Source organism: Polyodon spathula, chromosome 18 (assembly GCF_017654505.1).
Source record: "Polyodon spathula isolate WHYD16114869_AA chromosome 18, ASM1765450v1, whole genome shotgun sequence".
NCBI lineage: Eukaryota > Metazoa > Chordata > Actinopteri > Acipenseriformes > Polyodontidae > Polyodon > Polyodon spathula.
The window spans coordinates 12,905,900-12,919,057 of NC_054551.1; the positions used below are offsets into that span (position 1 = coordinate 12,905,900).

The 13,158-nt window shown below is 37.4% G+C and overlaps 1 protein-coding gene across 5 annotated transcripts in view; it reads right to left on the reverse strand.

Annotated features, from left to right (window-relative positions):
• Positions 1-5,279: 5,279 nt before the first annotated feature.
• Positions 5,280-13,158, reverse strand: part of LOC121330996 (COP9 signalosome complex subunit 3-like) — a 50,689-nt gene continuing 42,810 nt past the window's right edge. For 3 of the 5 annotated variants that reach the window (XM_041278074.1, XM_041278072.1, XM_041278075.1), the window contains 4 exons: positions 11,586-11,678; positions 7,182-7,295; positions 6,871-6,951; positions 5,280-6,300 (listed from right to left, as the gene is read on the reverse strand). In XM_041278074.1, the coding sequence (XP_041134008.1) occupies positions 6,247-6,300; positions 6,871-6,951; positions 7,182-7,295; positions 11,586-11,678 (342 nt within the window). In that variant the 3' untranslated portion in view covers positions 5,280-6,246. The remainder of the gene's footprint in view (positions 6,301-6,870; positions 6,952-7,181; positions 7,296-11,585; positions 11,679-13,158) is intronic. The other 2 variants (XM_041278073.1, XM_041278076.1) reach the window with 1 other exon arrangement.

The following is a 13,158-nucleotide window of genomic DNA, read 5'->3' on the forward strand; positions in this document are numbered from 1 at the left end:
AAAAGAGGTGGAGGGGTAGCGCTATACATAAGAAACAGTCTTGAAGCCCAGGTGTTAAACCTGGACAAAGAAAACAAAGCTGAATCAATATGGGTCAGAATAACAGACAAAAATTCAAAAGGCATAATAATAAGAGAAGCCATACTAACTCAACTTCCCCCATATAAAATGGGAAAACACGGTGGGTAGCACGACGGATGAAAATTGAAATGATGGAAATGACAAATGACTGCTTCCTAACACAATTTGTAAAGGCACCGACTAGAGGGGAGGCATGCCTTGATTTAATCTTTTCAAATAACGAAGACAGAATAACTAAAACAGAGGTCAGAGAACCACTAGCAAACTCAGACCACAACATGGTCTCATTTGAGTGCTTTTTAAAACTCCAAAAATAATGACTAAAGCTAAGGTTTACAATTTTAGAAAAGCAAATATGAAGGTATGAAATAGAGACTAACAGAAGTAGATTGGAGTAAAATAGAGAAAGCATCCACAGAAAAAGGATGTCTGTTCTTCAAAAAATGTAGTACTAGAGGCGCAAAACAATTACATCCCTAAAGTAGACAAATCTAAATGTAAAACTAAATTGCCAAAATGGTTTAATAGATCAATTAAAAAAAAATATTCAGTGAAAAAAGGCACTTTACAGAGCGTTAAAAAGGGACCAAAAACAAAGTACACAGAAATAGTACAGAACTGCAAATGCAAGTCAAAAAGGAAGTTAGAAAGGCCAAGTGAGAAATAGAAAAGAACATTGTTAAGGGGACTAAAACCAGTTCCAAAATGTTTTTACAATACTACAACAGCAAGAGAACATTCAAAGAAGAGATTAAATGTCTAAGAGATAAAAATGGCAAAATCATAGATGAAGAAAAAAAAAAAAATAGCAACTATATTAAATGATTACTTTTCACAAGTTTTTACAAAGGAAGATACTGACAACATGCCCCACATGTCATCCAGTTCCTATCCAGTTTTAAATAACTTTAGCATAACTGCGGCAGAAGTGTTAAAGGGACTAGGAGCTCTTAAAATAAACAAATCCCCTGGGCTGGATGAGATCCTCCCAATAATACTAAAAGAAATGAAAGAAGTTATTTACAACCGCTAACCAAGATCATGCAACAGTCTCTTGACACATGGGTTGTACTGACAGATTGGAAAATTGCAAACGTAATACCGATCCACAAAAAGGGAAACAAAACTGAACCAGGTAACTACAGACTAGTAAGCCTGACTTCTATTATATGCAAACTTATGGAAACTATAATAAGATCCAAAATGGAAAATTACCTATATGGTAACAGTATCCTGGGAGACAGTCAACATGGGTTTAGGAAAGGGAGATTGTGTCTAACTAACCTGCTTGATTATTTTGAGGATGCAACATCGATAATGGATAATTGCAAAGCATACGACATGGTTTATTTAGATTTCCAGACAGCTTTTTACAAAATCCCACATAAAAGATTAATTCTCAAACTGAATGCAGTAGGGATTAAAGGAAACACATATACATGTATTAGGGAGTGGTTAACATGTAGAAAACAGAAAGTACTGATTAGAGGAGAAACCTCAGAATGGAGTGTGGTAACCATTGAAGTACCACAGGGATCAGTATTAGGTCCTCTGCTATTCCTAATCTACATTAATGATTTAGATTCTGGTATAGTAAGCAAACTTGTTAAATTTGCAGACGACACAAAAGTAGGAGGAGTGGCAAACACTGTTGCAGCAGCAAAGGTCATTCAAAATGATCTAGACAAGCTTCAGAACTGGGCAGACACATGGCAAATGACATTTAATAGAGAAAAGTGTAAGGTACTGCACGCAGGAAATAAAAATGTACATTATAAATATCATATGGGAGATACTGAAATTGGAGAAGGAATCTATGAAAAAGACCTAGGAGTTTTTGTTGACTCAGAAATGTCTTCATCTAGACAATGTGGGGAAGCTATAAAAAAGGCTAATAAGATGCTCGGATACATTGTGAAAAGTGTTGAATTTAAATCAAGGGAAGTAATGTAAGACCTCATCTTGAATATTGTGTTCAGTTCTGGTCATCTCGCTACAAAAAGGATATTGCTGCTCTTGAGAAAGTGCAAAGAAGAGTGACAATAATTATTCCAGGTTTAAAAAGCATGTCATATGCAGACAGGCTAAAATAATCGAATCTATTCAGTCTTGAACAAAGAGGACTACGCGGCGACCTAATTCAAGCATTCAAAATTCTAAAAGGTATTGACAATGTCAACCCAAAGGACTTTTTCGACCTGAAAAAAGAAACAAGGATCAGGGGTCACAAATGGAGATTAGACAAAGGGGCATTCAGAACAGAAAATAGGAGGCACTTTTTTACACAGAGAATCATGAGGGTCTGGAATCAACTCCCCAGTAATGTTGTTGAAGCTGACACCCTGGGATCTTCAAGAAGCTGCTTGATGAGATTCTGGGATCAATAACTACTAACAACCAAATAAGCAAGATGGGCCGAATGGCTTCCTCTTGGTTGTAAACTTTCTTATCTTCTTATTTTCTTACTTTCTAGGTAATTAGGTGACGAGACAGGTATGTTGCTTTTTAATTTTAGCACTTCAGGGTCTCCCAGTGTGGCAGGTAAAATCCCTGGAGTTGTGTTAATGTAAAGAAATAAAGCGATATGGTTATAAATAAAGCGGTTTTCTTTTTTTCCCTAAAGGAGAAGATGGGTACTACATCAGGCAAAAGCGAGAAAACCTTCTTTAGAAAATCATTATCATCCCAGTTCGGTGCATACACATTCGCCAGGATCAATGGGGTGTTAGAAAGTTTACCACTTACAATAATGTAGCAACCATTTGATGCACGAGAAGGAATAGGTTGTGCTGGGTAGTGCCACTTCTTGGTGCGTTATTAAGCATGAGATGCAGTCGAGAGCCTGCAGCCAACTAAGAAGTTACAATATCCAGCACAGCCCATGCCTTCAAGTGCCTTATTGCTTTTACAAAACTGATTTCTAAACGTTTTTTAAAAATTAAGAAGAAATCTATATAGTTTCTAAAGATTCATTAACATTTTGCAGAATCATCTTCCACAAAAGTCCCTACGAACTAAAAATAATATTCAAGTAAAACATTTTTTTGTTTGTTTCAGTAAAAGCAATACATTTTGTTTAGTAATAACTATAAAAACCTTGCTTAGATGTGTTCTAGTTCATTTGAATGACTTTAAATAACTATCAAAAAAAACTTGCTGTATATCTGTGAGGTGCCTGCCTTCCTGCATAGTCTGTTTGACTTTGTTCTTTGCTGTACAGTAATTCAACAGGGAGGACCCTCTTAACATAAGAAAGAACATAAGAAAGTTTACAAACGAGAGGAGGCCATTCGGCCCATCTTGCTCGTTTGGTTGTTAGTAGCTTATTGATCCCAAAATCTCATCAAGCAGCTTCTTGAAGGATCCCAGGGTGTCAGCTTCAACAACATTACTGGGGAGTTGATTCCAGACCCTCACAATTCTCTGTGTAAAAAAGTGTCTCCTATTTTCTGTTCTGAATGCCCCTTTTTCTAAACTCCATTTGTGACCCCTGGTCCTTGTTTCTTTTTTCAGGCTGAAAAAGTCCCTTGGGTCGACACTGTCAATACCTTTTAGAATTTTGAATGCTTGAATTAGGTCACCACGTAGTCTTGTTTGTTCAAGACTGAACAGATTCAATTCTTTTAGCCTGTCTGCATATGACATGCCTTTTAAGGCCGGAATAATTCTGGTCGCTCTTCTTTGCACTCTTTCTAGAGCAGCAATATCTTTTTTATAGCGAGGTGACCAGAACTGAACACAATATTCAAGATGAGGTCTTACTAGTGCATTGTACAGTTTTAACATTACTTCCCTTGATTTAAATTCAACACTTTTCACAATGTATCCGAATGTATCTCTTCAGACTGAGGCACCTACAAGACCACAGTGGGAGGGAAAGCTAACCGCAGGGGATGTGCTATCTGATTTCACATCCTCAGACAGAAACACCAGCTCCTAGAGACACAGAATACCTTGGAGAAATGCACACAAAACTTGCAGAAAAGTGGTTTGATAAAGACAGTAACTGGGCTGTCAACAAGGCTTGCTTGATACCAGACAGGCAGGCAGCCTGGCTTTGCATGTATCACAGGGATAACACCAGGCATTATGCAAATAGCAAGCAATGTACAGTAAGATGTACAGTTACTGCCTCAGCTTACTAAAGACAGTAACTGGACTGTCAACAAGGACTGCTTGGTACTAGACCTTTGAACTGAGTCTGGACGGTGATTAACCGACCAGTTAAACAGCTGCACAGTGCCTGAGCACTAGTATTGTGCTGTACAATACTTTGCAAGGCATGGTTCAGATGGTTTACATGATGCACTATCGGATTAATTTGAGAAAACAACTGTTCACAGAAAAATGAAGAAACTAAATGAAGAAAGGAGAGCTGCAGCCAGCAGCTTCATTTGACTGAATGATCCAGTCAATGCATTCCAACATTGCAGAATCAACTGAATCAGGCTTTGGAAATGTATTGACCAGATTCTGCAAGAGCTGCCTTCTCTCACCGAATTTTCAAGTTTGTGATTCAAGTCTACAAATTTTTCTGTCCATGTTGAGTTTTCCTGAAATTCAGTCAGTTGCATTTCAAGGTCATCAAGCCCCAGCCACTCAAATTTCTCCAAATTCATGCCATTTCTTTCCACTTCATGAGGTCGGGTCAAGAATTTAAATATGCCATCCATTGTCCAGAATTGCTCAAAACTCACTGCAAAGGTCTCAGTCAGATGCTGCAAGTGCATGCTGAACTTCTCATAATTAGGGTTGAAGTTTGTGTGAGCACCTTGGTCAAAAATTGAATTCAAGCGTGGAAAATATTTTAGTTTTTTCTCACATATATCACTGCCAAAAATTATGTTTTCTCATCCTGACCACGAGTTATTCCATGCATTAGTATTATTGCACATAGCTACTCTCCTAATTGGTCACCAACACAATATCGAGCTACCACTCAGCTTTGCAATGTCGTTAATATCAGTACTTTCGTCAAACTGCAAGTGAAAAATAACTGATCTTTAACATCCTCTGCCATAATATGGTCTTTCACAGTATTGTTAGCAAGTGGCAGTTCCTTTATTCATTGAATGATTTTGTCTTTCTTGGGAAAATCATAAAACATGTTCTCAGCTGCTACCATCGAAGCTCCTTTTAAGTAAGGACCATCAGTAAATAGTTTACCATTTGAACCGCATAAAGTAAAAATGTGTAACTTGATTGTACAAAGCCATTACTAACAATCTTTATTTTTAATATAGTGCCTTTCACAATAAAAATTGCCCCAAAGTGCTTCACATGAATAAAATATTTACAAGAAAAGCAATACAAACAAAAGAAACCCATAGAACAGTAAAACAAGGCAGAGAATAAAAGTAACATCACTTGAGCATAAAAATGCTACATTATAGAAGTGTGTTTTAAAAGCAGTGACTCTTCATGCTTCCCTTACAGAGCTAGGCCGATCATTCCAGAGTTTTAGGGCCCTATAACTGAATGCACTACCATCTGTTTTTTTTTTTTTTTTTTTTTTTTTTAAATTTGTGGGACAGTAAGCAACCTGACATTCTCTGATCTAAACCAAAAAATGTATGATGTTGACATGGTAAACTTGGACACTATTATTGAAGTATCCAGGTAAAAAAATAAAATACATTTTTGCCTTTTAATCAGATGGGAAAACTAAAACACGTACAGTAAGTAGACCAAGATAATGCACCCCAAGGTACGCTACCTTTTCATTATACAGTACATAAGAGCTAAAACATGGGTTCCTATAGACCTGAGGAAGAGGTGCAGCATAGTGTCCTTCCAGAAACTAGAAAAGGATTTGTTTATTTAACTATGGATAAATGCGTTTTGAATTTCTCTTTCTTCAATACATAGTTCAACTGCTTTATGCTATAGACAGATCATACACAATAAGAATATCAAGTGCAAAGAAATATCAATATTACTCAAGTTAAAATAAGGACAGCTTTATTTATTTGAACAAAAAATCCAGTTTTTATTTATTTTACTTTTTTTGTTAATGCAGCAACTGATGCTTGCATCTGAATATTGAGAAATAAAACACAAACTTTTTCATACAATAGTGTGTGTTTGTTTTGTGTTCCGATTTCTTTAATGATGTCCAAGCACACAAAGCAGTTCCCTTGAGAGTACTGCTGAGAAGGGTGGGCTTCATGAATAACTTGATGTCTTGCTTCCTACATCGTCATCCTGGGATCCCATACTCTACAAATAAAACAGAAAAGGACGATTTTTTTTTAAATTGAAAATGCAATACATGGAAAAAGCATGCAGCTAAATTCCTTAATTATCATGATCAGTACTGAAAGCAATAAATGTATTTTTATTATAATAAATCTAGCAAGGAACTTTTCAAACCAGCAATTAGCTGCAACTAAGACATATAAGCTTTATATAATCAAAATGATTTTATTCCTTGCAAAAACTTTTCATTGGCCCTTGTGTTGATGCTAAAAATCAACACAAGTAAATAAAAACACAAAAACAATCTGGACTATTTGAAATACAGACAACACAGGATACAACAAACAAACACTGCAGGGGGTTCTGTAGCACTTTAAACCAAAATTGCTGACACGTTACATCATTTATTTATTTTTTTAAATTTAGATAAAAGGCTCCCATTACGGGTAATTTCTCTGTTCTGTTTTGTAGAAATTGATATAATCAATGCAGTTTCTTCACAAATGAAGCTGGTTGTACCTGGTAGCACCTGTTTTGCATGTGCCTATGGATTAACATGCAGTTTATAGCAACCAACATGTATAATCTTACTTTCTGTACAAACTGTGGGTTTACTGTGATCTCCTGATCCATGGATTTTAGTTTCTCATCCAATTCTATACACTTAAGCATCTGAAAGAAGCAATAGTAGAAATCAGCCTTTACAGCAGCCAAGAGCTGACAAAGAAACATATTGAAGATTACATCACTTAACAGGAAACAAATGAAGGAAAACAATGACATATTTGTAGAACTATATTACAAGAAGAATTCAATTTTTTTTTTTTTTTTAAATTAACTGGCTAGTTAAAGTTTTGGGAATCAGGAGTTACTGACTGTAAAACTGTCACTGCATTACTTACCTCTTGGTCAATGTTGTGGAGCATGGCTGGATTATTGTATTTCTCTGGGTTATCAAGAAAACTGACCATTCCATCTTTCTGGTTAATACTAGCATAAATTTCACAATCTTCAATCTGAAAAAAAACATTATTAGAATATATTATTATTACCATTATCATCAATTATAATTAGGACTTGAAGTTTTCAGGTTTTATTTTTGATCACATGATGGCCTTTAACACTAGAACTTAATATTTTTATTTCTGAACATCATGCACAACATTTTCAGAGCAGAAACACTATTTACATTGAAAATTAATCCTCTTATTTTTTCAAAAAGAGCACTTATAAACATGTAAAACTGTAATAAAATAAACTTTACACAACAAACTTGTGTAAACAGGTGTAGAAAGCTGTATGCACATACAAAATCATAAAACATAAATAAGTAGTTATAAAAATAGCATAAAACAAAAAAATAACTTATGCAATGTGAAAGCTCTTTGAGTGAAACAGAGTTCAAAAGTTCTGTCTGTCTGTTCAGAGTTCTACTACAGCTTTCTAAGTACAATCTATACAGAAAACACGCTTTTCAGCTGTACCAGTGCATTTGCCACAGACTGCCTTTTCACAACGGGCAGAGACATAAAGAGTTCTGTTTTTATTGCATTTGGCAACCTGGCAATGTCTTTTACTCTGTGTGCCAGTGGGTGCAGTGCTGGCTGAAGGTTGAGGGGTATTTGCCAGCCTGCTTTCGTGTCTCTTATCAAAATGTTTCTGTCGTAGCTCCAGGGCTAACTGCAAAATGAAGTCCCTGAGTGATTGTGTTGCCGGTGCACTCCTTGTACAAAAGCACACTTATTAATTTTTTTTTACACATGTGTAGCTATATCACATTGTATTGTGATTCAATGTGTATATTTTGTGACAACTGCCAATAATAATAATAATAATAATAATAATGTGTAGAATGAGTTATCATTAGTGTTTCAGCACTCGACAGGAGTATAGAATACGTTCTTTCACAATGACTAATTTTATTACAAAGCCCAGACTAAATTGTTGGCTTTATTGTATTGATTTAAACATGCTGCATAAACTGCGGGTCTAGCTGTTGAAGAAGCAAGTACTTATAACTTATTCATTTTTACGTTTCTGCAGCTGAAACACCGCATGGGTATTTAATTCAAATATTTAGAAACACATACGCACGAGATATTCACATACGCAGAGATATTTAAATTTGAATCGCAAAAGGCGTTAAAAAAGCAGCTACGGCTGTGCTAGTGTTAAACTTATTTTGAGTCGATTCTGTTTCCTCATTTAACTCAGAAAAAGCTGTTAATTACAAAATGAACTTGCTTTTAACTTTGCAAGATAAATTAAGTGCTCACCACTGATCTTAATTGCATTTCATTATTGCAGTCACCTAGTTTATTGTTGTGCTTTTAGAACATAAGAACATAAGAAAGTTTACAAACGAGAGGAGGCCATTTGGCCCATCTTGCTCGTTTGGTTGTTAGTAGCTTATTGATCCCAAAATCTCATCAAGCAGCTTCTTGAAGGATCCCAGGGTGTCAGCTTCAACAACATTACTGTGGAGTTGATTCCAGACCCTCACAATTCTCTGTGTAAAAAAGTGCCTCCTATTTTCTGTTCTGAATGCCCCTTTGTCTAATCTCCATTTGTGACCCCTGGTCCTTGTTTCTTTTTTCAGGCTGAAAAAGTCCCTTGGGTCGACACTGTCAATACCTTTTAGAATTCTGAATGCTTGAATTAGGTCGTCGTGTAGTCTAAACTGTTCAAGACTGAACGATTCAATTATTTTAGCCTGTCTGCATATGGCATGCCTTTTAAGCCCGGAATAATACTGGTTGCTTTTCTTTGCACTCTTTCTAGAGCAGCAATATCTTTTTTTTATACCGAGGTGACCAGAACTGCACACAATATTCAAGATGAGGTCTTACTAGTACATTGTACAGTTTTAACATTACTTCCCTTGATTTAAATTCAACACTTTTCACAATGTATCCGAGCATCTTGTTAGCCTTTTTTATAGCGTCCCCACATTGTCTAGATGAAGACATTTCTGAGTCAACAAAAACTCCTAGGTCTTTTTCATAGATTCTTTCTCCAATTTCAGTATCTCCCATACGATATTTAAAATGTACATTTTTATTTCCTGCGTGCAGTACCTTACACTTTTCTCTATTAAATGTTATTTGCCATGTGTCTGCCCAGTTCTGAAGCTTGTCTAGATCATTTTGAATGACCTTTGCTGCTGCAACAGTGTTTGCCACTCCTCCTACTTTTGTGTCGTCTGCAAATTTAACAAGTTTGCTTACTATACCAGAATCTAAATCATTAATGTAGATTAGGAATAGCAGAGGACCTAATACTGATCCCTGTGGTACATCACTGGTTACCACACTCCATTCTGAGGTTTTTCCTCTAATCAGTACTTTCTGTTTTCTACATGTTAACCACTCCCTAATCCATGTATATGCGTTTCCTTTAATCCCTACTGCATTCAGATTGAGAATTAATCTTTTATGTGGGATTTTGTAAAAAGCTTTCTGGAAATCTAAATAAACCATGTTGAATGCTTTGCAATTATCCATTATCGATGTTGCATCCTCAAAATAATCAAGCAGGTTAGTGAGACACAATCTCCCTTTCCTAAACCCATGTTGACTGTCTCCCAGGACTCTGTTACCATACAGGTAATTTTCCACTGTGGATCTTATTATAGTTTCCATAAGTTTGCATATAATAGGAGTCAGGCTTACTGGTCTGTAGTTACCTGGTTCATGTTTCCCTTTTTGAGTGCTAAAACATTTCTAAGAACAATAACAAGAACAAGAGCAATAAGCAAACAATATAGAAGGAACTGATGCCTAATTATGCTCAATTAATCCTCAGGTGATGACAAATCTGTCTCACATTCTGGACAACAAAAATAAGGCATGCCTGGGGTGCACTTCTCATATTCCCATTTCTGGCACTGTAGCCAAACTTCCCGTGACTTACTGTTCGCAAAGGGTTCTCCACATACTAGGCAAGGCCACTTCTGCTCTTCAAATCTCTGCTTGTTTTCTTTGCTTTTGCTACTTTCTTTGCCTTGCCTCTTAGGTTGTTTTCACCCTTTTGGGCCCTTTGATTTTTTTTCATGGAAAGCTGTTTTACCTTTGGTTTGTTTGTTTTGGGCACTTGCCAATTGCTTCTTTTTTCCTTTCTTGACAGTTTCTTTCTGTTGTAGTATTTGTTTGTATGGTGAAGACGTCAACAGGGACACAGACTCTGATTTTCTTTTCTTGCCCATGCAGCAGACAGTTTGGGGATTGGGTAAAAAGACCTGATACGTTCCTCAGCTGAACCAGGTTGATTTAGCACTGCTTCCAGATGGCATGGCAATGAGGTTCTTACTAGATGGGTTCTGGCTTGATTGGTCTGCTGCAGGTGAATTAATAGCAGCTGGATCCTGAGCATGAGACTCTCTATCAGGTGACACCTCAGCAGATGGGACTTCAGCAAGGGGTCTGTTTCTGAATGGGCCTTCAGGTTGAGAGTTCACAGCAGATGGCTTTGAGTACACACTTCAACAGGAGTATTCTGGCTAGGTACGTCCATGGTGGGTGGGTTGACAGCAGGTGAGTCTGCAGCAGGTAGAACTTCAGTAGTTTGGTATGGCTCTTCATCGGGTTGATCCTCCTGTGTGACAGATGCTGGTGCAAAATCTTCATCAGTGAAAATGCTTGCATCATATGGCTACAATCCACAGGCCTGAAAACTGTTAACTGCTTTTTCTGCTGCGGCTGAACGTAGGAAAGCCTGGGAAAATATGGCAGCTACATTATGAAGGGTGATACGTCTCCCTGGATTTGACACCATCCAGTTGTCAGCAGCTGCATTGCATGCACTCTTCAAAGACTTGAAGTATGTGAGATACAGTGGTTGCATTTTGTGTGTGCTGTGAGGTGGCAATCTAAGTAGGTGAATGCCATGTTCACAAGCATAGTTTACTGCAGCCAGTGTCTTGCGGCTATGATGACCATCCAAGACAATAATGTGTGGATGCATTTGTGAAATTTACAAAGTGTTGCAACCCCTTCAAAAACAATTCTGCATCAGTCCATCCACTGGGGATTGAATAACCAACAGACTGGGGTGGTGCTCCATGCATTAGTGCTTCTGTCATCCGCTTGCACGGGAAAATAAACATTGATCTCATCGCACAGATCACTGTGATTGTAGTTCCTGTTCACCACTGGTCATTTTTCCTACCTGGCACACCCTTAGACGCGACAATTTTCCTAGGTTTCTGGACTATCGTAATTCCAGTTTCATCTATGTTCCAAACACGGGCAGGTAAGAAGGTAAGTGTTTCTAGTACTTCTTTATATAGGTTAAAAAAACTGTTGCACCTTTGGCCTGTTGAAGGCCACTGCCCGGGATAAGTCTGTTCCCTGTGGTTCTCTAATGTTTAGATCCTGATGATGGGAAAAGCAGCCAGCACACTACAAAAAAAAAAAAAAAAAAATCAATGTTTTCTATGATGGGGCAAAATGCCCACAGTAGGCGTTTTGCTCCTTGTATTATATGGGCATTTTGCCCCATTTGAACTACAGAACAAACATTTCCCATAATGCATGAGGTTGTTATATTATCACTGAAACACTGCCATCACGTTAATCACAAATGATTTAATTGTTAATGACGGTGGAATTCTCTGCTTAGCCTTTGTTCATTAACAATTACAGGAGAAAAAAAGAATGTCGCAGAATTAGTAATTATGGGGTAAAAATAAAAGCAGCTTTATTGAAAACTTACTTTTGCTTCTGTTGCAAATGAATGGGAATGGTGGGGGTCGATATGTAAATTAGCTATGCGTAAAGTACTTGTGCTGTTTTTGAAGATTACTAGTGAAATTTTGTGAAAGAGTGGTTTTCATGTTCACAGAACTGGTACACGAGTGAATCTAAGCTGCTGTAATAAAGCAAAATACACCCTGGGATCCTTCAAGAAGCTGCTTGATGAGATTTTGGGATCAATAAGCTACTAACAACCAAACGAGCAAGATGGGCCGAATGGCCTCCTCTCGTTTGTAAACTTTCTTATGTTCTTATGTTCTTATGCCTGGCTGTTTAATAATGTGTTGTACTGCTCTTGCCCAAATTGTTTTTCAAATTTCATTAGTAGTGAATACTGTTTCAACTAATGGATCTTACGACTCATTAATTAAAAATAAACTCTGCGGTATAAAATATAAAATGAAACTGACCAACACAAATTGCAGATCACCATAGCTGAAAACCGGTGGATCTACTGCGCATACTACCCTGGCTTAGAAGCCCTACCTGTCCAGACTGCTGACAGTTGCTGACAGTTGCTGAGGAAGGGAGGTGGCGGATACTTATGAAAATGGACTGAAGCGCATTAATTCATTCCCAAAATTGCCACGGCCTGCTGTATCATGCACAAACTCTTGTCAACAACAAAATTACAGTGCCTACGGGAAGTATTCACCCCCCCACCTGGACGTTTTCAGTTTGTTGTGTTACAACCTGAAAAGTCTTCATTTTATAAGTGTTCACCCCCTTTGCTATGACACTCCTAAATATGCTCAGAAGCAAACAATTGCCTTCAGAATTCATACAAGTTGGAGTCGATCTGTGTGCAATAAAAGTGGTTCACATGATTTCAGATTAAATACACCTGTCTCTGTAAGGTCCCACAGTTGGGTAGTGCATTCACAGCAAAGATACTACCATGAAGACCAAGGAGCTTTCAAAACAACTCTGGGATAAAGTTGTGGAAAGGCACAGATCAAAGGATGGGCATACAAAGATTTCAAAAGGCACTGAACATCCCTTGGAGCACAGTTGAGTCAATCATTAAGAAGTGGAAGGTATACAGCACCTCCCAGAATCTGTTTAGCGCAGGCCATCCTCCCAAACTGAGCAGCTGGGTAAGAAAGGCATTGGTCAGCGAAGCCAC